A 27,423-nucleotide genomic window follows, 5' to 3' on the forward strand; every position below is an offset into this window, starting at 1 on the left:
AAGGTAAAACCTAAATTAGTGCGTTATTCAAAACAAAAAGAAAATACATGTACTTCAAATTTGAAATACATGCATTTTGTTGTTGTTTTGAATAACACACTCGCAACACGCACTAATTTACATATTGCTTCCAAATATAATTTATTGTAAATCACAATAATTGGTGTCTATGAATTGTAAATTTTAAATAAGTTTTGTCGCTGTTTAGTGTTTTAAATAATTAACAACGTATTTGAGCGTTGTTGTGGTAGGGAGCAGAATATTTTTGTACGTCGCGTCGTGATTTGGGTATAGCTGTAATATCTTATTGTCAGTTTTGCCTCTTTTTATTACAATAACATCGATGGATTTACCAAAATCGTATCGTCAGAATAATTGGAGCCAAGAATCGGTGAAACATTACACTTCAGTTGCATCTAGCACAAACATTTATACAGTAAAAATTGCAGTTATTTATGCCGTCATCCAGAGGTACGTAATATCAAAATAAATTTAGACAAACGAAAACATTGACATTAGGATTATACATTTTGAGCATGTTTTGCAAATATGAGAAACACCACCACATAGCCGTGTAAAGCATACCGTATATAGGTATGGGCCTTAAATTCTGAAAACTTATTTTAGGCCATTGCCTAATTAACTGCGTGTTGCGTTATTCAAAACTAGATTTAAATAATGTATTTGAATTAAAGTTACCCAAATACGTTATGCGTATAAAAAATAAACGACAGTAGAACACATGTATTCTAACGAATACTCCCGAAATACGTCGAGCGTATAAACTTTAAAGTTGAATATTGTCAACTACGACAGAACTTATAATGTGCTTTGTATTTATATATTTTGTGTGTTTGAAAACAAAGTAAAAAACATAAAGGTAAAACCTAAATTAGTGCGTTATTCAAAACAAAAAGAAAATACATGTACTTCAAATTTGAAATACATGCATTTTGTTGTTGTTTTGAATAACACACTCGCAACACGCACTAATTTACATATTGCCTCCAAATATAATTTATTGTAAATCAAAATTATTGGTGTCTATGAATTGTAAATTTTAAATACGTTTTGTCGCTGTTTAGTGTTTTAAATAATTAACAACGTATTTGAGCGTTGTTGTGGTAGGGAGCAGAATATTTTTGTACGTCGCGTCGTGATTTGGGTATAGCTGTAATATTTTATTGTCAGTTTTGCCTCTTTTTATTACAATAACATCAAATCATAAAACTTTTATAATGGATTTACCAAAATCGTATCGTCAGAATAATTGGAGCCAAGAATCAGTGAAACATTACACTTCAGTTGGATCTAGCAGAAAACATTTATACCGTGTAAATTGCAGTTATTTATGCCGTCATCCAGAGGTGCGTAATATCAAAATAAATTTAGACAAACGAAAACATTGACATTAGGATTATACATTTTGAGCATGTTTTGAAAATATGAGAAACACCACCACATAGCCGTGTAAAGCATAGAAACAAATTAAGTTACTGCATCTACTGCATCCAGTCTTCCATTGCAGTTATGTACATACATACAAATGTAGGTATTTATTTTACTTTTATAATTACCACAGAAAATCGTTTTTAAATAAGATATTTGCAATTGAACTTTAATATTATTAAAATATCTGACCATTCGACATAAATCTGATTCATAGTTTACACCAAATCGCTATTTTTAAGCTTTTATTTTAACGTACATCTTTGAAGCATACATACATACAGCGTTGCGCATATCAAAAGCAACAAATCCAGGATTACTTATGAACTCTATTTTTAGATCCGTTAAAATTTTTTTAAATTTTAATATTTTGTGTCCAGTTTTTCTTTGTTACGTACAGAGAGCTTTCAACAAGATGTTTCTGTACTTTGTAGTTGGATGGGATAAGGACAACAAAAATATTGACTGATCCTTGAGAATGGGGAGTGCAAAAGAAAAGCAACAACGGAATATTATTACACATTTTAGTGGTATCGGTTTTAATTAGCTGTACTTTTGACTTAAATTTGTTTTTTAGGGCGTGTAGAGTCATTTAACGAACAATTTGCATTTGTTATCCTAACAGGGTTGGTCTGGGGAAAATATCATAATACCCTCAAATCTAATTTTTCCCCTTATTATACCCTATACCACTATGTGGGAGGGTATTATAAGTTGGTTTTGGCCAAAAAGTTTGTAACGCATCGAAATAATGGTCGTAGACCCATACTTATATATACCAAAATGAATGTCTCGACGAGCTGAGACGATCTGGTTATGTGTGTGTCCGTCCGTCCGTCTGTACATCTAAACCTTGTAATCACGCTACAGGTGGCAATTTTAATCCAATCGTCACCAAATTTTGGGTGTAGATGAAGGTACCGTAGGGGAAGAAGCCTATTGATTTTGGTGATAGTCGGATAATATTCAAGGATCGCAATGGGCAAAAAACTTACTTGGAGAAAAAATCAACGTTTTATTTCAAAGCGAATATCTCCGCTTCTATGTGGGGAATATCAAAAGCAAAATCTGCTAATGAAATATCACCTTTGCAACGATGTAGGTTGTCGTAGGTGGTCAAACAACGGAGATATCGCAATAGCAGCTAATAGAATACAAGTTTTCATTTTTGCGATTTTAATAATAATGACTAATATAACAACTTTGGTTGGGGACCTTCCAAAAGCAAAGTCTATGTGAGTAGAAAATCCCATCTTTAAAATGATGTAAAGTAGGTTGTCATAGGCGTTCAAACAATAGATATATCGCAATAGTCGGCAATGCATCCCTTTTTCCATTTTTTGCCCAATCACACTACAGGTCGGAATTTTGATCGGATTCTCACAAAATTTTGGGGGTTGATGAGGGTCTTACAGAGAAAGAAGCCTATTGATTAGTGGCGTACATCCCACTATTGCATTTTTATACCCTCCACCATAGTATGGAGGGTATATTATTTTAACATGTTTTGTTATATGGGGGCTATAACGGTACATCCCGATTTTTATATTACATTTAAAAAAAACTACTTGCAATTTTGTATCAGTGGTCACAAAATATCTCCGCCTAAAATTGTGGGCAGGAAAGAAAATAATTATCCCTTTTTAGTTCAGAATATTTTATGGTGGAAGGTATAACAAGTTCGGCCCGGTCGAACTTAACGCTTTTTTACTTGTATAAACATTTAAATTGTAAAATATTCATTCAGAAAGTGGATTAGTATCAGAAAATTAAACAACCGAACATTGGTAAACACAATACATCCATAAAAAAACATTGTATTTTCTACCAGTGTTTCATAAATTGTCTTCCTTTGGGTATGACTATGGTTTTTTATTCAGTGTATAACTTTTCAAATTGTTTTCAAAACTTCTTCTGCGAATTAATCTTGACCCCAACTAAATCTTGGAAGTTCCTATTTTTAAAGTTTCCCCAACGTTTTTAGGTCTCAAGAGGTTTACACCAGGATGTATTGTGTTTACCAATGTTCGCTTGTTTAACTTTTTTATTATAGAGCAAACATAAGGACAGTTGATATTATATCAATTTCCGAATAAATATTTACAATTTAAATTTTTATATAAGGAAAAAATTTAGAAAATTTTCCCCAGACCATGGGAAAAGTGGTAGGAAATGGCAACCCTGGTAGGATAACAAATGCAAATTCTTCCCAAAATGACACTAACATGCCCCGAAAAAACAAACTTAAGTCAAAAGTACAGCTGATTAATACCGATAACACAACATTTTTTTAAATAATATTCCGTTTTTGATTTTTTTTGCACTCCCCATTCTCAGGAATCAGTCAATATTGTTGTTGTCGTTATCCCATCCAACTACAAAGTACAGAAACAACTTGTTGAAAGCTCTCTGTACGTAACAAAGAACAAATGGATACAAAATATTACATTTTAAAAAAATTGTAACGGATCCAAAAACTGAGTTCAACGTAATCCTGGATTTGTTGCTTTTGATATGCGCAACTCTGTACGTATGTGTACAAATTAATGTTGGTTTCTTGATGACTGCAAATATATCATCAACATATTTGGTAAGGATTTTTGGCTTTGTGTGCATTTTATCTATTGTTGAGTCAAATCATTTTTCCATTACAATGTCTGCCAACACTGGAGATGCAGGCAATCCTACCGGCACACCTTTGTTTTGTTTGTAGAATTTATTGTCATATATGAAATATCTAGAATGCTTAGTACAAAGCGTCAATATATCCATATAAAGATCTTTAGGTATTGATGTGAAAGACTGTAGGTCGTCCCACTTATCTTCTATCGTGATCAGCGCTAAATTCACTTGAATGCTAGAGAAAAGGGATACCACATCAAATGAGATAAGCATTTCGTCCGGATCAATGTGAATGGTTTTTGATTTTGTCCCTAAATTCCTTCCCGTCTTTAATGTTATATATTGCATGTTTAGTAATTTGTTTTAGAATGTTGACTACATATTTGCAAAGGCCAATTCTAGGGGAATTTATGGTGGAGCAAATTGGTCGGAGGGGATTACCTTCCTTATGTATTTTAGGTAACCCGTTCAATCTCGGAGGTATCGAAGCTTTATTAAGGAGTTTACCCTTTTCTGTCTCGTTGATAATATTAAGGTGGTATAAGTTTTCCACTATTGCATTATTTTTGTTCTGTAAGTTAGATGTTGGATCATTTTTCAGTCTTCTGTAAATGCACAGATCTCCCACTTTTGTTGCCATTTTCATTTGATATTCACTTTTGAGCATTACCACAGTTTTGCTCCTTTGTCGGCACTCATTATAAGTATATCATTTTCTTTCAAAAACGTTTTGCATCGTCCCACTGTGCTGACTATTAATTTATCTTTTGCATCAAGGGTTGTTTTCTTCATCTGTTCGTCTATGAGAGAAACTAGATCAGTGTTAATCACCACTGGGCTCGCGAGCCGTGTCTGTGTGAACACACACAATCTCAATTGTGGTGAGTTTCAACGTTACTCTCACCAACGTTACTCTTTGTTTCAGCAATGAATTAACCAGCCGTGTGCACGGGCATCCACTAGTGGCTGCTGTAAAATACTCTTACTTCTAATAATTCAGGAAAACTCAGACGTTTAAATATTTTTTGTAATTATTGTTTAATAAATAATTTCATCCACGATTTTAGATTAAAATTGTGTTTTCACAATTAAAAAACAATTTGGAAAAATCATGAAAAACGACAAATATTAAATTCTCTTATATTCTCTTAAATTCTGTTTTGCTCACCATTGATTACACACACACACGCTGTTTATCAAGAGAGCGAGAAATAATCTCGTGTGTGTGCCCAACACAAACGCAGCGGTTGAATTTGTTGTTGCTGGTGAACACTGAACTAGATTGATTCTCGCGATTTCTTTTTTCTCCTTGTCGTTGATGGTTTGAATCAGGGGTGCTCAGAATAGTTGGTGTATTAGTAGTGGTAAGACACTCTCCCCATTGCATTGTTTTTACGCTACCGTAAGGAAGCGAGCACCAATGGTTTGAATGAGAATAACCACTCAATGTCTTCTGTTGTTGTATTAACAAACCATTAGTTTTTGTTGTCCATTTTCATATCGATATTTTGTTGTAGTAGTGACTGAAGTTTTTTAATTTGAGTGTATTTGTATGTGTGAGTTTCACATCTTCTTCGTGTAAGAGATTTTTAATTTGTTGTTGTAATTTATTTAGTTTTAAACTTCTTTTTGGCATTGGTTATAGCCGAACTATACAACAACATAATAAACCACTAGAAGGCAAACTATTAAAAATACCAAATAAATTGTTTTATTAATATAATTTTTTCAACAGGCTTTTAGAAATCTCTTTCCGTGCAGCAACTTTTTCAGCGGATATATATTGTTACGGAATTAGGGTTTGAACTTAATCCCGTGTAGACGTTGTTTTATTCCCCGATACGATTTGTACCAAATAAAACAGGGTTAGTTTTGGATTACGATTCTACAATGCGTTTTTGACGTTATTTACTTCAGTTATTTACGCAGGACTTTATTTCTCTACAAGCACACAGCTATCTCTACAGTAAGCACAAAGCTTTACTCTATTCAGGTTACTTCTTTACGGTTTATTAACAACTAACTTCCCGCTCGCTACACACCCGTATTTATATCCGTTTGCGTATGCATAGACTGTTCCAGCACCCTTCATCCGGGAGGTTCTACAATGTTCAAACCAGTGTTCGAAAATAAACACTATGGAATCGTACCGTACCGTTCTGTACCGTACCAAGGTGGATAGGTACGCTACGATAATGTACCGTACCGGTACACAAACACTAAAAAATATTTTAGTGATACTGTACCGGAGCACAACGAAAATCTTACTGTACCGACTGCGGTACACAACGATTTTTAGTGTACCGACTGCGGTACGCTACGATTTTTTAGTGAACCGACTGTGGTACAGTACGATTATCGTAGTGTACCACCGGTCGGTTCACTAAAACATAACGTACCGGTAATGTACCGCACGTGTGTTTTTTGTAAATTGTGATGAAAAATTATATGTTTGATGTTTTTGAGAATAAGGGCAAGAATAGTAACTAAAATTCAAGATTATATAAATTAAATGCACGAATGTGGTAAATTCGGTCGGTATACGAATTTTGAGAAAATTAGTGTAAAATATGAAATTAGCTAAAATTTCCAACCAATACATATTTTAATAAATTCTATAAGAAGTTTTAGTGAACCACCCTCTATTATAGTATTAGGTTTAAAATCCATATTATTAATGTATGTATTTCTATTTACTCGCTTTGAGAAAATTTTATTATGAGCTCATTAGGGTCCTTGTAGTCAATGTACATATTAAAACACTGCTTTTTAAATATTATTTGTTCCCTAGTTAAATAATTATACAGTTTTTACAAGTAAAAAGGGTGATAATGCATGTATCATAAAACCATTTCTATGAATGGAAAAGAATAACGTTAATATGTTGGTGTCATAAGGATGTTTATTTGCGGCAAAAGTCAATTCATAGAAAGGTTATGTTTGTTGTCCAATCCACATGAACAAACAAAACAGCCACAGTCGGATCACTAAAGATTGAGTCTCCAGCTAATATATTTTAAAATTTTAATATGTTTATTCTGTTGAAGTTTTAATGTTGATATGTTTGAATTAATTAAAATAAAATTGCATAAAACATAAAATCCGTTTGTAATAGGTAACAAAAAAATGGTAAGAATCATGGCACAATTACACAGGTAGTGTCATCGTAAAAATTTGAATATGTTATATCAAAACTTTCTTTATGTTGTTGGGGAAATTACAACAAACATAATCTTTTTATAAAGTGATTTTACTTTTCATATTCGATCAGCTGGTGTGATACCACTACCTGGTAGTTCTGCCATGGTAAGAATATGAGAATAATGCCTCAAAAACTCAAACTTTCTGCTGGTAGAATACGTTTACGTTTGTCCATAATTTAGATAAGAACAGCTATAGATTGACAAGTGTACTTCATTTATTAATATATTTAGTAAATTTCTACTTTTACCCATATAACGGTACCTGCCGATTTTCGGTATTTTAAAGATTTCTACCGCATTATCCCACCGAAATGGCTTAGATTTGGTATCTAGTGTCCGTTGGGGTTATACATGCATTCCTATAAGAATTTTCGGTACAGGTCCACGTTTTTATATAGCCCCCATAGAACGGTTCCGCCGATATTGATTATTTTGAAGGTTGTAGCCACGTTATCCAACCGAATTAGTTGAAACTTGGCATTTAGTCTACGTTGGGAGTATAAAATATTCCGACGGAGAATTGTCTGCACAGGTTCATGTTTTGATATGACCCCGATAGAAATGTACCGCCCGAATTTTGCTAATTATACCCTCAGCCTTTAGGCTAAGGAGGGTATATACACTTTGATACGATGAAAATGTGCCTCATCGAAATAATGGTTTTAGACCCCAAGTATGTTTGGACCAAATGTGTTTCAGACAATTTGGAGTCGATCTAGCCATGTCCGTCCGTCTGTCTGTCCGTCTGTCTGTCTGTCCTGCTGGCTGGAGCGCACGATAACTCTCGAACGGATGAACCGAATCGGTTCAAATTTTGGCTTTCGTAATATTTTGCCCAAACTTAGTTTAAGTTCGAAGATGAGCTACATCGACCCACTCCTTCCGATACCTCCCCCAAAAAAGTTCGAAAATGTTCGGAAAGTTTGTGCGCACGATAACTCTTGAAGGGAATGACCGATTTGGTGCATACTTTGTATAGCGTAAACTTTCTACCAGAGTAATATGAGGTTCCAATATGGTCTCAATAGGTCCACTCCTTCGGGTACCTCCCACACAAAATTTTGGAAAAGTTCAGTTTAGGGCCATCTCTCGAATCGCATTGATTTTTGTTTCAGCAACTTGTATTCACTGCCCTACATACGACGATACAAGTTTCATCAGGGGCAAGTCCATACTTCCTGAGAAAATAGCATGAAAGTTGCAGAAAAACTCCGTGGTTGGAGCGCAAGATAACTCTCGAACGGATCTGCCGATTCGGTCCAAAATATGGCCTTAGTAATATTTTATCCAAACATAGTTTAAGTTTGAAGATAAGCCATATCGATCCACTCCTTCGGGTACCTTCCCCACAAAAGTTCAAAAATGTTCGGAAAAATTGTTCGTACGGTAACTCTTGAAGGGAGTGGCCGAATTGGTCTATACTTTACACATCCTAATATATCTACCAGATATAGATCAGGTTCAAATATGGACTATATTTGTCCACTGCATCCGGTACCTCCCACACAAAAATTTTCAGACAAGTTCACTTTAAGACCTGATATCGAATCACTTTGATTTTTGTTGAAGCAACTTGCATTCGCTGCCTCAATTACGATATTAAAAGTTTTTTAGGGACAATTCCATACTTCTTGAGCAAACAGCCCGAAGAGTGTAAAAACCCCCTATGACACCATATGTTGTGGCTGGAGATCCACTTCCATAACGGTCAATGTCGATCCATTCCTTTTAGTATCTCCTCCGCAAAACTTTTGATCTTTAATCCTAATCAACGTTTTTGTCGGTTCAAACGCCCAAATTTTTTAAAACCCCCTAAATAATACGTATTTTGGGAAAAAATTGTTTCAATATACACATGCTGAGGGTATACCTCTGTCGGCAAAGCCGACTGATACTTTTTTACTTGTTTTAGATAGAAAATAATAATAAAAACAATTATAAAATATGTTGCTGCACTTTGTTGCAGCTAAAACTTTACAAATTTGGTAAGAACTATATGTACTAAAAATAAAATAAAAAATCTATGCGCCATCCCGCGACACTCCCTACTAAATAGCTTTAACAAAGTACAGAATTTGAAAGAAAAGCGGATGTCACGTGATTTACATATGTGTAAAATCCGAATTACAATAAATAACATATTATATAAAATATTTTTTACTCACCTGTCTTCACGAAAACCTTTAAAATTACTTTGTAGGAAGACTGCATACGACGATCGCAAATTTACTACTAAAATATATTATAAAAACCAGTCCATAAATTGTGAACAAAAAATAAACCGTTATTCCGCTTTGGCTGATGTAAACAAATTATTTTAACTGTCGTTAGATTCTGTGGACACCTTAGATCAATACTGCACCAATAATTTTTAAATCGGCGTATGTGATTTTTTCAGTTTTGGCGCGCTATATCGGTGTTTTTTCCACTGTTTGTTTGGCCCAAAAAACATCAATGTGACACCAACACGTGCCTTATTACTTTATACAAATATTTTGGATATACATATGTATATAACACAATTATGGGGTCAATTTATATAGTCTTCCATAATAAAACAAAAAACCATTAAAAATTTTACATTTTCTCATAATTCATAAAAACACATGTATGTTACATTACAGATATGTATGTATATTATTTTCATTGTTCCAACAATACGAACTACGAATTTTTACTGCTTCGTCCTTTTCAGTAGTACCACAAAGTAACAGGCAAAATTCTCGTTGATCGTCCACATTACCTTGCTATGAATAGATTTTCTGTTATTGGTGCCGCCAATAATAATGATTTTACACGAGGGGATTTTAAACATCCTTATGACGTCAATTAGTAACCTCATACTGGTGTTATGATAAATACATTCCATATTGAAAAATTCATATTAAAATTTGTAATTTGGCTACAAATACTTTTAAATGTGTAAATAAACATAGCTTGGAAAAAAAAAACCTTAGTGATGAACAGTACTGTTCGCTACAAACAAAATAGAATTTTTTGTTGGTACTGGTAATATTAATGTGGATTGTATAGCAAATATTAAATTTTTCAGAATAATCTTTTTCCAAAAAATGCTAATGACATCAAAATAGTAAAATTATTCTTTACTCATTCATGTAAATGATTTTATAATTCACGATTTTTTTAACAACATTATATTTTCTAGTAAATTTCTCAATATTTATAAACGATTAAAATGTAATTTATTTATACAATATTGAATTTTATTTATTATACTTGCCTTCTTTCCCAAGAAAGCATATAACAATTCATATTTCCTCATAATTAAAAAAAACACATGTGTGGTACATTACCGGTACGTTATTTTTTTAGTGAACCGACCAGTGGTACACTACGATATTTTAGTGTACCGACTGCGGTACGCTACGATTTTTTAGTGTACCGACTGCGGTTCACTACGATTTTCGTTGTGCTCCGGTACGGTACGCTAAAATATTTTTTAGTGGTTGCGTACCGGTACGGTACACTAAAATATTTTTTAGTGATACCGTACCTGGTTCGGTACGTTATTTTAGTGTACTGTTTCTTTTCGAACACTGGTTCAAACGAGTTCCAGATGCACATACACACATACTCGTATACAAACAGACGAATTAATGTAAACAACGCATCAATGCGCCAGTGTCAACAATGACTTAGAAATGTAGAAGCATAATGGAATAGTCAATAGTTGAGAGTAAGAGAGAGAGAGAGAGTACAAAAACAATTTATCTAAGAAAAGAGTGCAAATCAAGACTAAGCAGCAATTTCATGATTGCAGTCATAGTTGTTGTTGCAGAACTGATACAAATAAACTAAATGCTTGACAAAAATTTACGTTAAAATTCAAATTCTTAAATTAAAAGAAATTCATCTAAATTTACTTAAGTCTAGCAGTTACATTCGTAACAATATATATAGTAGCTTACCCGGGTCCGAGTTGCTGGCCCGTTGTTTGGGTTCTCCGTGTAAATTCTAGTAATATATCTGTCTTTCTATTTATATATCTTAACGATAGCGGGAATTCTCCTCTCACGGTGTTGGACTCCTCCCAAACGGCTGGACCGAATTTGATGATATTTTGTCTTTCTGTTTAGGAAGTACTAATGTCCAAAACTTTAGGTGGACACCCTAAATACCTAATGTGGGAACCCTATATACCTAATGTTATTTAATTCGGTTAGCTTAAAAATTTAAAATACCTGAAATGGGCGGTACCGTTATATGGGGCTATTGCAAAACATTGACCAATACCCAAATTTTTGGTAAGTTAATGCATCCATAGGAACCCTAAATGTCAATTTATAGATAATTCGGATTGAAAATGCAGCTAAAAACGTCAAAATACCAGCCCTCGGTAAACGAATAAACTCCTAAAATGGTAACAAATTGGTCAAAAATGTTGTCCTCTTAATATTTGTTCAAATTTAGATCAAGTTTAAAAATATTGATGCACAAAAGTTCAAAATTTTTCGCAAAAATGGTGCGCATCATTGCCCGGATCTCTCGATGAAATTAACCCATTTGGTCCATACTTTTTATACCCTCAGCATTTATGCAAACGAGGGTATATGTATACACTTTCATACGGGCAAAATGTGTCTCATCGAAATAATGAATTTAGACCCCAAGTATGTTTGGACGAAATGTGTTTCAGACAATTTGGAGTCTGTCTGTCTGGCTGGCGCGCACGATAACTCTCGAACGGATCAACCGATTTGGCTTTCGCAATATTTTGTCCAAACTTAGTTTAAGTTCGAAGATGGGCAATCTCGGTCTATTTCTTCAGGCACCTCCGCCACAAAAGTTCGAAAAATTTGTGCGCACTGTAACTCTTGAAGGGAGTAACCGATTTCGTCCATACTTTGCACATGGTGAAATTTCTACCAGACGTATATGAGGCCCAAATATGGACTGTATCGGTCCATTCATTCGGATACCTCCCACACAAAACTTCGGATAGGTGCAGTTTAAGATCTGCTCTCGAATAGTTTTGATTTTTGTTGAAACTGATTGTTTAGAGGTCCTGAAAAAATTGGTCGAAACTGTAAAACCCCTACGGTCACATGTGTAGTGGCTGGAGTGCACGACAACTTTGGAACAAGATACTGCGTTGCAGTATTAAATACGAATTCTGTAATGAATATACTCCATATTTGTTATGTCTTATTCAAGCTATATTGAGGTCTCGAGGCTTTACACTCATCCTGAATCCAGAATAATTCAGTATTGTGGGAATGGAAGTGCATGAAAAATGTCTATGGGACAAAATGTATGAAGCGTTCTTCGTGGACTATGTTTTGAAAGCCAATTAGAAATTTGTTTCGCTGCGTTCACCAACATTTTTTTTACTTGTTGCTAAACTAGAGGAGAAAATTATGAAGAAAAATGAATTTGTGTTCGTCAAAAACTGCTAAAATCTGCTATATGTAGCATACTCACTTGCATTTTTTCCCTATAATTGCACATATCGCTCACTTATATTTCAAAAAATCAAGTTTCGAGAAAAACGCGTTTTAAGTTGCGGAATGAAATTTGACTTCCCAACTTAAAAAGGTTAATACACAAAAAACAAAATAACTATTGGGATCATCTTTTGTACAGATCTTGCCAGATATTCGTGCTAAATTTCTGTGCAAGATCAAGCATGATTCGAATTGTTTTAGTGCTTTATAACCTCAAAAAACCTTTTTGTTGATTTATGCCAAACTCCCAGAAAACAAGTAACTCGTTGATTTTTAGAGGTATCAACATGAAAATTTGACACAAGATAAAATAGAAGTCGTAGAAAAAATAGAAATTGCTAACTCAAAAAACCCGTTTTGAGTTATGCCACTCTTTGAGTAAATGAGCGATATGTTTGGACGGACAGCCCGTCCGTCTGTATCTCAGTTTTCTGGCAGGCTGGAGCGCATGATTACTTTCGAACGGATCAACCGATTTGATCAAAGTTTTGGATCTCGTAAAGAAAAAAATTTCGCTAAAATGGTAGTAATCGATTCGATCTGAACTTTGCACATCGCAGTATTTCTTCCAGAAATATATCGAACCCAAAATTGATTATATCGGTCCAGTTCTTCAAATAATTTTTTTTTTCCAAATGTACAACAAGTTCGTCCCTCTCAAAATTCAACATAAGTGCAGCTTAAGACTGATCCTTTTGACTTTTTTGACATTTGTAGTCTTGTTTACTGCGATATCAAATTTTGAGGGGGAAAGTCCATGCTTCAAAGCTCTAAATACTAAGGAGACCAACTAAAATGGCTTGTGGGCGCAGTAACTATTCATAGATGAGAAAAAAAAACAAAAAATTTTTTTCTTGTTTTTGGATTTTTCTCATCTATGAACATTGTAGTTTCAGAAACTGCAAAAACTTCCCAAGTGTAAGCACCTTTCAATTAAAGTTAGTTAAGGCGTTCTTTAACATTATACCAAAAGTAAAGAATGCAGCCGGAACAACAATCATGAAAATTTTCGACTTATATTATTTTGTCACGACTTAGCTAGAGTTTGCCAATTGGTTTCTGAGATATATGATCGACCATGCTGGCGCTTAGTCCAAACATGAGTTTTGTAGTCTCAAACAGTACTCTGAGAAGGATTTGGAGTCTATGAATCGTAGTCTGTATTGTCCGTTTTTAAATTTCTAAAGTTTTTAATTAATCAAATTTGGTGTTTTTATGGCATTAAAGAATAGTTTATTCTTAGGTTATCGACACAATAGCTAGATATAGAAGTCCAATCTGTGCTCGCAGATTCGTGTTATTCTTCTTTTTAAAGGTAATTAATTTATAGAAGTCGTATGCGTATTTCGATATGTAATTAAAAAAATGAGGCGTTATGTTCCGGTCGAACTATACCCCTATACCCTATAACTTCTGTATAACTCAATTCGCCCTACTCGCGAATATAGTTAAGTAGGGATTGGATTAAAACGTGGATATATTTTAACCACTTTCTGCATGGAGGCTCTTTCACAAAAAGGAATCCCAAAATCTGTATTACAGCTGATATTCTAAAAATTAGATTAAGAGCTTTGAAATACTGAAAGAAATAATAGCAATTCTCTGTACTTTTAAAATTCTGGGATATACCAAAACGTTGACCTATATTTTTTAATCATATAGGTCCAAAATACTGAAAACGGGGCGCAACTTTTATATGGCGACTATACCAATCGTGGTTTCAATTTCAATTCTAAATATCTTATATTTAACTTATAGTTCATACTCTGTAAAAAGTTAAAATTGTATCCTAAATATTGTGATCTTTCTCTACTGAATTTTTATACTTTGTGTCAATATTTCATATAAAATCAACAGCAAAACCTTAAGAAAGCTATACGTAACCCTACACTCCATTTTCAATTTTCATGATTTTTGGTCAAGTTGGGACCCCCGAAATGAAATCCTGCGTACGTCCCTGCCACATTTCTGTGTATTTGATTAGATTCAGATTCGGCGACAAAAAGGATGTGTCTTTATACTTCCGCTGACAGTATCGATACTTTTCTTGGCATTATTGACCTCTTATAAAGCAATAGCAGGTCTGTGGTAAGGTATGCGGCGCCAGCGTGGTATGCAAATGTGAGTGCTACGCAGTGGAAAATATTAAAACGTGCCAAAGGTGTTTCCGGTGCATCAGCACAACAGGATATTGTTGTAGTACCTACGTGGTTGCTACAGCCATGAGCATCCCTGCCACAATCTAGTGGACAGTCTACAAGCACCCGAGCCAGGGATTTGGTCGACTACATTTGTTTGAGCTACTTTAACAAATTATTACGTTTTTTCTCTAAAATAATTTTTATTTTTGGAATTTTGAAAAGAAAAGGTAGATTATTCTGAAGGTTATGTACTAAAAATGTACTGTATGAACAAGTTGTCTAAGAAATATTTAAAAAAATTTTTGTTTGAATACTCTTTTTGAGAAAACTTCCAGTAAAATCAGAATTACTTCTTTATCTCAAGTAATTTCATTATAAAATAATAAAGGGTCGAGTAATTCTATAATGAATATAAAGGTCTTGAGGCTTTAAACTCATTCTGTATTCAAAAAATGATGAGTTTATTATTGTTTATCAAGTGTTTTCCGTGGAGTATATCTCTAAAACCAATTAGAAAACTGTTTTACTACCTTAATTTTTGTATTATTTATTTACTGGAGAAAAATTTATTGTTGTGCGTCATAAAGTGATAATATCTGCTAAATAGCATACCCACCAGAATTTTTTTCCTACCATTAGCTGAAAGCAACCGAAATTAATGCTCAAACATTAGTTAAATGGTATTAAAATCTGCTGTAATTTCGGCCTTTAGGCTAACGATAAAAATGTACCTCATCGAAATAATGACCTTTTACTTCTCATATCTTTCGACAAAAGCCGCTTCAAATAATTTGGCGTCGATTTAGCCCAGTTCGTTCTTCTGTCTGGCTCGAGCGCATGAGAACTCTCGAACGGATCAATCGAACTTTAAGTATTATTGGCTCATTCCTTTTTCCCACAAGACTACAAAATATTTCGTGAAAATGGTGCGCACAATAACTCTCGAAGGTCCAAATCGATTTCTTCGAGACATAGATTAGGTTCGAATATGGATTATATAGGTTCACTCCTTCAGGTACCTCGCACACAAAATTTCAATATCCGATTTCACCGAAACTTTGAACATCCTAAAATTACTTCCGGAAGTATATATCGCTCATTTACTCAAAGAGTGGCACATTTCAAAAAATCGAGTTTCGAGAAAAATGCTTGTTAAGTTGGCGATTGAAATTTGACTTCCCAACTTAAAAAGAATATTATATAAAAAACAAAATAACTACGTGCACCATATTTTTCAAACACCTAGCCAGATGATTTGAAGTGTTTTATTGCTTCATAAACTCCAAAAACTTTTGTGTTGAACTATGCGAAACTCGTAGTAAATCAGCTGTAACTCGTCGAGTTTTAGAGATATCAGCATGAAAATTTGACACAAGATAAAGTAGAAGTCGTAGAAAAAATAGAAATTGCTAACGCAGAAAGTGCATTTGTTGAGTTATGCCACTCTTTGAGTAAATGAGCGATATGTATATCAAGTACCAAGAGGGGCTATATGCGACAACATCCTTCACAAAATTTCAACATAAGTGCATTTTTTGGGCTGTTCGAGAATCCTTTGGACATTTTGACCAATGCTACTGCTTGCGGTCTTGGTTACAGCGATATTCTATTTTTCGTGGTAAGTAAATGCTTCCTGACATAACGGTTCAAAAGCTCTAAATCTTACAATGATCAACTAAAATAACGGCTTGACACCATAACTATCAAAAGAATGACTTCCAAAATTAGGTCCACTTCCAAAATGGACCATTCTTTCAGGTATATTCTCCACAAAAGTGCAAAACTTTTGCGCTCTTATCGAAGTCAAACTTATGAGCTCAGCAAAAGCATTTAGTCGCAACACTCACAATCTTGAAGTTTTATGCCCAAATGTTTCGATATTTTTGTCGGAAAGTTTATACGTCCAAAAAAGCCACAAAATTCTGAAACTCCCTGACAACACAATTTATAGGACAAAGATTTTGGATATGAAGCCCGTATTCGATCTGTCTATAGATAAAAGTCTCAACTTACACAGGCTGACGGCAAACCCGACTGATATTTTTTACTTGTGTTCGAGAAAACAAAAGTTATGAATTTTCATAAGTTTACCTCCGCTGTGCCGACAGAAGTCATAGTCCTTGGAAGGTTTTAAATATCATCGAGTTCATAAACATCTAATCGTACAATTAAGATAGAAATAAGGCGGAACAACAACCATTGGGATATCAGTAGAGCGATTCTCTAACTCAATTTTTGAGTTACCGACAATTGTCGGTGATATTATGAGTCGGAGATCTTTCTTCGAACTTAATTGGCTTAACTGAATTTCTTGATTAAATACCTGATCAGAACAATAACAACATTTGAACGCATATTGTTAGAATTATTAGAAGTGGATTGGGTTAGAAGGACTGTTCCCTTCAGTTTACTTCTGCAGATTGTCGCAACAACCAAAAATAGGCCCGCAAACAGATTCGTACTGAGGAATTTTTTCTTATAGTACGTTTATATATAAACGGATTTTAAAAACCCACTGGGTTTCAAATGTCAATTCCATTGCTTATATTTCAAATAAATCTTCAAAACGAAGGTTAACTCAGCAAAAAGCTATAATATAAACATGCCTTTATCCTTCATACCAAAAATCGTTGATATAGTACGGAATTTTAAATTCTTTGGAAATGGAATATGAAAGAAATTGGCAACATTTCTCATGTATATGTTCGACCGATTTTATGTATTTGATCCACCAAACACGTATTTAATCCAATATTAATGACACACGGAATATGTAACGGAATTTAGTATAAAATTAGATAGCAAATCTTATATATAAAAGGCAATGTGTAGTATGTTTGTATGTTCCGTATAGACTAAAAACTACTTAACCTGCTTGAAAATTTCAGAGAATGTACAGGGAACACGGGTGGTGAAAATAGGCTATATATTTTTTTGCATTTCGGAGGTGGCGGGGTACCTCCCCTATGCCCTATTTTTTAAAAACGCTATTTTAACAAAATTGACGAACGTATCGGAGAGAAAATTCATTTGCGAGGCAATGGTGGTTGTATCTCCGACCCAAGGTACTCATTTGGGGCATAAAGACCCCACCACACCCACTTTTTTAAATAAGTTATAAATCCAAAAGTACTTAACCGATTTTCTTTAAAATTTCAAAGAATGTACAGGGGTGACCCCTTCTGAAAAGAGGCTATATATTTTGTTGAATTTCGGAGGGGTACCTCTCCTTGGCCCTATTTTTTTAAACGCTGTTTTTGTAAATCTAATGGTAGTTGTGTCTCCCACCCAAGGTCCTTATTTGGGACCTAAAGGTCCGATCATGCCTTTTTTTTTAAATATGTTATATCTCCAAAACTTCTAGGCCGATTTTGATGTAATTTTTCAGATGATGTCTTATTGGAAAGCAAGTGTTTAGATTAGAAGTTGGAAGGACGACACAGTCGGCGCTTAAGTTGCCACTGGACATTTATTTGAATGAAGGGCACACATGCAATATTAAATAGAAGTTATCATCTGGAACGAATGTACGATGCCACATAAAAAATTACCTAGAAGCTTTAGATCGATTCTTGAGGATTTAAGAAGCAATTCACCTTTAGATTTCAGAAAAACACTTCCAGTTATGAAATAAATGTATGCCTCAAGTCATCAGCTTTTTGGCGGTATATTAAAATTGCATATCGACACCTACATTTCGGAAGATTTTTTCTTTATAGTCACTTGCAGATCCCGACCAGGGACGTACGCAGGATTTCGGGGGGGGCCCAACTTGGCCAAAAATCTTGAAAAATTCAAATGTTGTGTAGCGTTACGTTGAGCTATTTTAAGGGGTTATGGCCACGTATAAGTATCAGAAAAGCCATTTTCATGCATTTTTTATAAGAAATCTATTAAACCTTGAGTTACCTTCTAACTTTTTTTTGTATAATCTTTCTGATGCCCGCCTATAAAGCACTGTTTTACTAAAGCAGTTTGCGGTACCCTCTGTAGTTCGAAAAAGAATAAACCGATCTGCATATATTTTTGTGGGATCATTACGAACCTAATAATCGTGTCCATTAACGAAACGGAATTAAAAAAATCAATTTTTGAAAATTTTGAACAGTTGAAATCAAAATTTCGGTTTAAAAAAAACGGACTCCGTCAGCAGTTTTTTAAAGACTCTCTCGGTTAAGCACATGGTTTATGTGTATAATAGTCCCAAAAAACATATAAAGACCGGAGCATCCATTTTCGAGCTACAGTGGACACCGCTTTCAAAAGTGCCACTTCGAGGAAAAGACGCTTTTAGATTATATTCTACTTACAGAACACAATAAATGTTTCCCTTCGAAAGCTAATATTTCCGTAAATGTTTGTCCGATGGACAGGAACATTTTGGCACATATTCCATTCTACATGTTCGATTTTTCGAATTTTATATGAAATATTGGTACAAAGTATATAAATTCAATAGAAAGAATTCATAATATTTAGGATCTTAGCCTAATTTTTAAGAATATCGGCTGCCGTTTTCGTTGCCATGTTTCCTAATGAAAACATTAAGAAAAAATTAACGGTTTTGGAGATATGGTGCGAAATCTATACAAATTATATAATTTTTAGAAATATTATAAAATTTGAGGTAATAATTGTAGTTTTTTCCAGTTCAATATTTGTCCAAGTATTTTATTCTGACCCTTATCTACAAATTTGCGTCAGAGGTCAGAAGAAGATTTGCATTGGTTTCAGGGACATATCCCCGTGTTGCTTTAAAAAGTCGATAATTAACAATGTTTAGCGGGGGCCATAAAATCCAAGCTAGATCTGACTCAACAAAACGCAACTAGGGCTTTTGTACTTTGGGTCTGTACTTTCAAAAAATCCTCACTTCAAATTGTTTGCATAAGATTACCTTAAAAATGCTGCATAGTGTTATTTACCAGAAGAGATACAGTCTGATACCCCTGTTATACTTAACCGGATTAACCAAGTGGGTTTGGATTTCAAATGTCAATTCCATTACGCAAACGTCAAATAAATCCTCTCGAAGTGGGTTAACCCGGCATAAAACTATAGTGTAACCGTACTATGATTCAGGATTTTTTTTTACTTTTAATATAATGTTAAAAAAGAAGCATTATATTTTTTTTTTAATTGTACGATTAGAAGTTTTTGGACTCGATGACAAACACTTTGATGGACTTAGTTCTATATAGTTTTGACAAATAACAATCGATCCTTATTGAACCCCACTTAATTATTTGCTAATAATAAGCTAATTCATTTTAGAAATGAATCTTATTTTGAGAGACACTCCTCTGGATAGTTACCGCGCCCATAAGCTATTTTAGTTGGTCACCGTAGCATTGAGAGCTTTGTCAGGAAGCATGAACTTGTCCACGAAAAATAGGATATCGCTGTAAACAAGACTACAAAATGTCCAAAGGATCCTCGAACAGTCTTTAAACTGCAGTTATGTTAGACTTGTATGAGTGACCTGAAGATGTTGTCCAAACATATTCTATTGGAACTTGAAGTACTTTTGGAAGTAATTTTTCGAGTGGACCGAGATAGTCCATATTAGGTTCGATTTTAGACCGAATCGGTTAGTCCCTTCGACCATTTTATTGAAAATTGTTGAACTTTTATGGCGGAGGTACCGATATGACTTAAATTTAATTGGGACAAAACATTACGAGATCCATAACTTGGACCAAATCGGTTGATCCGTTCGACAGTTATCATGAGTTCCAACCTGCCAGACAAACAGAGATACAGACGGATGGACGGTGGTAAGTACTTCCATCATCTCCAAACATATTTATGTGGAGTCTAAAATCATTATTTTGATGAGACCTATTTGCATCGTATTCTAGTGTATATAATCTCGTAACCTTAAAGTCTGAGGCTACAATTAAACGTCGGTGATGATAAGGAAAAAAAACAAGTCACGCACAAAAATTCATTTGTCTTCATTATTTTCTCATACTGTTTAGCAGCAAATTTGTCTAAAATAGAATAACAAAATGTTGGCGATGGCAGTAAAACAAATTTCTAATTCGCTTTCAAGATGTAGTCCACGAAGGACCGACCCTTCATACATTGTATCCAATAGACATTTTTTCATATACTTCCATTCCACAGTGGTCCCACTAGTATGGGAAGGTGCGACAAAAATATTGATAATCGTCGGATCAATCTGATTTTTTCAGTATATGCTAAAAATAAGTAAAACAAGTAAAAAAGTATCAGTCGGCTTGGCCGACAGAGATATACCCTCAGCCTGTGTATATTGAAACAATTTTTTCCCAAAAAAATGCATGTATTTAGGGAATTTTGGGCGTTTGAACTGACAAAAATGTTGATTAGGATTAGAGATCAAAAGTTTTGCGGAGGAGATACTAAAAAGAATGGATGTTTGCTCAAGAAGTATGGACTTGCCCCTGAAACAACTTTTACCATCGCAATTGAGGCAGCGAATGCAAGTTGCTTCAACAAAAATCAAAGTGATTCGAAAGCAGGTCTTAAAGTGAACATGTATCCGAAATTTTGTGTGGGAGGTACCGGATGGAGTGGACAAATATAGTCCATATTTGAACCTGATCTATATCTGGTAGATATATTAAGATGTGTAAAGTATGGTCCAATTCGGCCACTCTCTTCAAGAGTTATCGTACGCACAATTTTACCGAACATTTTTGAACTTTTGTGGGGGAGGTACCTGAAGGAGTGGACCGATATGACTTATCTTCGAACTTAAACTATGTTTGGACAAAATATTACTAAGACCAAACTTTGACCGAATCGGCAGACCTGTTCGAGAGTTATTTTGCCCTCCAACCTCCTCACACGGTGTCATAGGGGTTTTTTGCAACTTTCAGGCTCTTTTCTCAGGAAGTATGGGTTTGCCCCTGAGGAAACTTATACCGTCGTATGGAGGGCAGTGAATACAAGTTGCTAAAGCAAAAATCAAAGCGATTCGAGAGATGGTCCTAAACTGAACTTTTCCAAATTTTTGTGTGGGAGGTACCCGACGGAGTGGACCAATTGAGTCCATATTAAAACCTGATCTAAGTCTGGTACACGCTCCACGATGGGCAAAGTATGGACCATATCGGTTACTCCCTTCAAGAGTTATCGTGCGCACAAATTTTCCGAACATTTTCGAATTTTTGTGGGGGAGGTACCGGAAGGAGTGGACCGATATAGCTCATCTTCGAACTTAAACTAAGTTTGGGCAAAATATTACGAAAGCCAAAATTTGAACCGAATCGGTTCATTCGTTCGAGAGTTATCGTGCGCTCCAGCCAGCCAGACAGACAGACAGACAGACAGACGGACGGACATTGCTCAATCGACTCCAAATTGTCTGAAACACATTTCGTCCAAACATACTTGGGGTCTAAAACCATTATTTCGATGAGGCACATTTTGCCCGTATGAAAGTGTATATACTAGGCCGGGGCGATTTGAAAACCTTAATGAGCCCTTCGCGTTTCTGATTCCTGGGATTGAACTGAGCAAAAAAGTCTACTGGACCATATGTCTACGATGAAAATCGAGCCTCCCGATTTTGACTTTAAGTTTTTTATTGACGTTTTTTGAATATTTTGGCATATAACAGCCAAACCATTGGGATTTTCGATCCAACACAAAGAAAAACATTGTAGCCAAGACAGTAATTGAAAACTCTCTAATACATCGCAAAAGCATTGGAACGCTCCTTCAGGCAGTTTTGGCCCTAAGAATGTGCAAACTTTTCGGAAAATGTCGATAAATGAAATTGTGCTACAAAATTTGACCCGAAAAATATTCAAGTGTTCTGATGCAAAATTATATCGTGTTGGGATCCATGGACAACGACAATGCCTTTATTTCGCTTGGGTCACTTCGTTTTATTTTTTTATAACGGTAAAAGTAGTGTAAATCTGGGTTTCTTACATTTTCAAATTTAAACGGGCATATCTTATTTTTTCCACAACGGATTTCTTTTGGTCCTTCTTCCTTTTAAAGGGGTGAATAATGTCTTTTGAATAAGCTATTATTGTTTTAAATCGGTTAACAAATGGCTAAGTTATAGTGGTTTATGTCTGAAAAACCCCACAAAAAACCTATAAAGGAATTTCTTATAATTTTCAAAAATATAATGTTTTTTTGTTTTGTTCTATAATTATTTTGAAAATTATGAGAAATTCCTTTATAGGTTTTTTGTGGGGTTTTTCAGACATAAACCACTATAACTTAGCCATTTGTTAACCGATTTAAAACAATAATAGCTTATTCAAAAGACATTATTCACCCCTTTAAAAGGAAGAAGGACCAAAAGAAATCCGTTGTGGAAAAAATAAGATATGCCCGTTTAAATTTGAAAATGTAAGAAACCCAGATTTACACTACTTTTACCGTTATAAAAAAATAAAACGAAGTGACCCAAGCGAAATAAAGGCATTGTCGTTGTCCATGGATCCCAACACGATATAATTTTGCATCAGAACACTTGAATATTTTTCGGGTCAAATTTTGTAGCACAATTTCATTTATCGACATTTTCCGAAAAGTTTGCACATTCTTAGGGCCAAAACTGCCTGAAGGAGCGTTCCAATGCTTTTGCGATGTATTAGAGAGTTTTCAATTACTGTCTTGGCTACAATGTTTTTCATTGTGTTGGATCGAAAATCCCAATGGTTTGGCTGTTATATGCCAAAATATCCAAAAAACGTCAATAAAAAACTTAAAGTCAAAATCGGGAGGCTCGATTTTCGCGGTAGATATATGGTCCAGTGGACTTTTTTGCTCAGTTCAATCCCAGGAATCAGAAACGCGAAGGGCTCATTAAGGTTTTTTTGCTTCCACACAAATCGCCCCACCCTAGTATATACCCTTCATAGCCTAAAGGCTGAGGGTATAAAAATACTTTAGCCAAAACATCATCAATATGGGTCCAGTTTTTCCTATAGCCCCCATGTAGCGGTACCACCAGATTTTAGGTATTTTGAAGCTTTTATCTACATTTTCGGCCCTAATTGGCTGTACTTTGGTATTTGGGGTTCCCAATGGTCAAAAACCTTATGCGCCAAAAAATGTGGTCTTAGGTCCAGGTTTCGGTATAGCTCTCATATTACGATACCTCCCGTTTTCAGGTATCTTGAAGATATTATCAAAATTTTGGGCCCGAGTTAGTTGTAATTTGCCATTTGGAGTTCTCAATGATCAAAAACCTTCTGCGCCAAACATTGTGGTCTTAGGTCCAGGTTTCGGTATAGCTCTCATATTACGATACCTCCCGTTTTCAGGTATCTTGAAGATATTATCAAAATTTTCGGCCCGAATTGGTTGTAATTTGCCATTTGGAGTTCTCAATGATCAAAAACCTTTTTTAGGACTTGGAAAAAACCCCACAAGAAAGTATTATAAAAATGTGATTTCCAGCACATTTTATGCGAATAATGTGTACAATTTTTAATGTAAAAGTAATTAGAAAACCTTGTACTAAAACTTCCATTTCGAAAAAAAATAATTTTATCCTTTCAATTTTGAGTTACTTGCGTAAGAAGTCACAACCTTACTGATGTTTTTAAAGTTTCTAAGAGATTATACGCAAATGCCAACTTCTTCTGCATTGTTTTGTTAAATAGTGTTATAAATTACAAAAACAGTGCTGGAATACTAAAACATAATATGTTTAGAGAAAACTTGCTAAATTGTCGCAGAGATTTGCTGATATCGATTTTTGTCGCAGGTTGGGACCAGTGTGCATTCCCACAAAACTGAACTCGTTATTTTTGTTGTTACAGGATGAGTTTTAAGCCTCGAGAGCTCTATATAGTTCGAATATGACATAAACTTGGAGTATATTCATTAAGGAATTCGCATTTGATAGTGGAATGATATGACATGAAGTAATTCAGATTTCATTGCAAGTTTCTCTCAAAAACAGCATACAAATAAAAATTTTTTAAATATTTTCTTACAAAACTTTTAATGATGTACATTTTCATTTCAGAAACTTAAGAAAATATAAGTTTTAATTTGAAATCTCCAAAAATACAAACATTTTTATGAGAATAAAATATAATAACTATTTACAGCAGCTTAACAAATTTTGTTCGACCAAAACATTTCGGTGGGGGGGCACGGGGGGCCCCCTGCGTACGTCGGTGATCCCGACTAATTAGCGATGCAAGAAAAATATAATTGATGATTTAAGAAAAGGGCCAGCAACGCGGACCGGGTCGGCTAATATATAATGAAATTGGCTTTCATGGATTTTATGACCAAAATATTTCAATCAATTCCTAATTATGTTTATTTTGTTTTAACTTGTTTTGTAAGAATTGTTGTCTATTTTGACTGGGCTATTACAATAACAGCAGTTTGGTCGCGTAATACGAACGAATTTGTTTTCGAAACATCTTAGAGAAACTTGTCATAAGAACAGATTTCGGTTATTGTTTCGTTTAAATGATTGACTTGAAAAAATGATTTCTGCCTCAAAAACCTGTCATTGGGGCCGGCCTTAGCGATATTGTTGGACCTGTATTGTTTTTACTTGGTTTTAATAACGAGTAGTGTTATGAGTGAGCATGCATGTCTATCAAGTCTAATCTCTAGGTTCGGAGCTTCTAAGTCAATGTGTACTGTATATGTACATTAGGGCGGCAAAAAAAAAGAACAAACAATTGTAGAATTCGCTTTCTAGCCACAACAAAGAACTGGTAACGTTTTTTCAACAATTGGACCTTAAGTGTGGCCTTTAGAGAATTTTCATGAAAATGAACCTTTGGCCTCATACAAATTGCTATGGAAACAAAGATCGCTTAGGTGGCACGGCTTAACGTTTACTTATCGCATTAAAATGTTATATATACGGTTTTTGGATCAATGGAACTAATTTAGGAGGAATTTTTTTGTCGTTTTTTAGGCCGCCCTAATTTTGTATAACATATTGGTCATCGAATATATAGGCATAGTATATTCGAGGTCAAATTGAGGCCAATGTGGCGCAGACATTCTTACAGTCGGATTTTCCGAGTTGAAACCTTTTTTACTGATTTTCAAATGCAATCTCTAGTTTATATTTTAACAATTATTTGATAATTCCAACATTTCAACATATAGTTAAGAGCAATTATACGAGTTCTGCTTCACGAAATGATCGATAAACAACCAGCGAATATCTACGAATTTTCGGCGGCGCTCTTTAATTGTAACAACTCTCCTCTTTTGGTCACCAAAGTAATTTTGTTCAATCTTTTTTATTGTCGACAATATAACTGGAACTTTTTTCTTTCAGATTAACAAACAATTGGATTTGGTTAATAAAGCGACAAAAAGAAACCAATGGTCCGAATACGATGCTGAGAAAGTGTTCACTCATACTACATCAACTCATTCTCTGCTTTCGGAAGCCTCGATTTCTGCCGACATTGATGCTATGTTGCGTTACGCTATGATATTGAGGGATGTAAAATAAACACATATGTATACTTGATATTACTTCGCAAAGAAATCGCAGTAGAGAACGTCTTCCTAATAAAACCCACAATATATATTTGCAAATTATGTTTACACAAAATCTACACACAAAATAAAACAATATGTACATCTCCAATAGAAAAAAATATGTTTCAGAGAATAAACGAAAAAAATAAATAAATTAAGGTAATACATGCATAGATTATACGAGTATGTACACTTTCTAGAACATACGAACTCTGTAGAAACGGTTCTTAATTGTCAAAACAGCAAATCAAATGCGATTTGCATCCTCTTTTCTCGGTTCCTGCTCCATAGATACTAAACCGTTCAAAATTCAAGAAAACAATGGACCACAATAATGTCGCAAAGATATCAGCAAACAACTTTCTGGAACAAACGAAATGTCTATGACCGGTTCTTAAATTTGAAAATAGCTAAAATCTTTTGAAAATATTCTATTTTTATACTTTTTTCTCCGATTCCGGTCCACAGATACCGAACCTCCCAAAAATTAAGGATACAGTCAACTACAAAAATGTACCTAAGATTTCAATTAACAACTTTCTAGAACATAAAAAGATTCTAGGAACGGTCCTTCAAGCTCAAAATTCGATTATTTTAGATGATTCTTTCCTGCTCAGGTTCGTGAATTTCAGCTGAAAACACCAGAACAAAATATTTGAAGCTGACAGAACGATTAAACTAAGAAATCAACGATTTCTGTAAGTTGAAGTAACATCAACACAGTTACCTGTGAGTATGTTGTTGGAATTTATTTAGGAATTCCCTTTTTGCGCGTGTCTTTTTGCGAAAGCCGAAAAGTGAGCATCATTCTCATTAACATGAGAACACTCGATGCTTAAAGAGTTCAGGGTTTTCACTAGAAAAATTATAATTTCAAAAACTAAAAAGCCAATTGATAATTCCCTTAGCCGGGATGAAATCATGATATTGGTAGCGATCAGTAAATTTTGCAGGCTGTCAATGCTTTTTGTAAACATTACTCTCTGTAAAGAAAGTAATGATGAAGTTAAGCCAATGGGAAATACTCCAGACTTAAGCAATCATATGATTGAATCT

General features: G+C 34.6%; 1 protein-coding gene across 1 annotated transcript; it reads left to right on the forward strand.

The window, feature by feature from the left end:
- The first annotated feature begins 1,123 nt into the window (after nucleotides 1-1,123).
- Nucleotides 1,124-26,487, forward strand: LOC141406574 (uncharacterized). The gene is made up of 3 exons (XM_073992306.1): nucleotides 1,124-1,367; nucleotides 25,984-26,100; nucleotides 26,159-26,487. The coding sequence occupies exons 1-3, from the start codon at nucleotides 1,239-1,241 to the stop codon at nucleotides 26,336-26,338; spliced, it is 426 nt and encodes a 141-aa protein (XP_073848407.1). The 5' UTR covers nucleotides 1,124-1,238; the 3' UTR covers nucleotides 26,339-26,487.
- Nucleotides 26,488-27,423: the final 936 nt, after the last annotated feature.

Source organism: Musca autumnalis, unplaced genomic scaffold, assembly GCF_047663935.1.
Source record: "Musca autumnalis isolate F117 unplaced genomic scaffold, ASM4766393v1 scaffold_1, whole genome shotgun sequence".
Lineage (NCBI taxonomy): Eukaryota > Metazoa > Arthropoda > Insecta > Diptera > Muscidae > Musca > Musca autumnalis.

What these genes read in the sequence shown, in the direction of transcription:
- LOC141406574 (XM_073992306.1), top strand. Translation starts at nt 1,239, where the DNA reads ATGGATTTACCAAAATCGTATCGTCAGAATAATTGGAGCCAAGAATCA. An exon ending in ATTTATGCCGTCATCCAGAG is followed by an intron (nt 1,368 to 25,983) that starts GTGCGTAATATC and finishes TTCAACATATAG; the next exon opens with TTAAGAGCAATTATACGAGT. An exon ending in CTCCTCTTTTGGTCACCAAA is followed by an intron (nt 26,101 to 26,158) that starts GTAATTTTGTTC and finishes TTTTTCTTTCAG; the next exon opens with ATTAACAAACAATTGGATTT.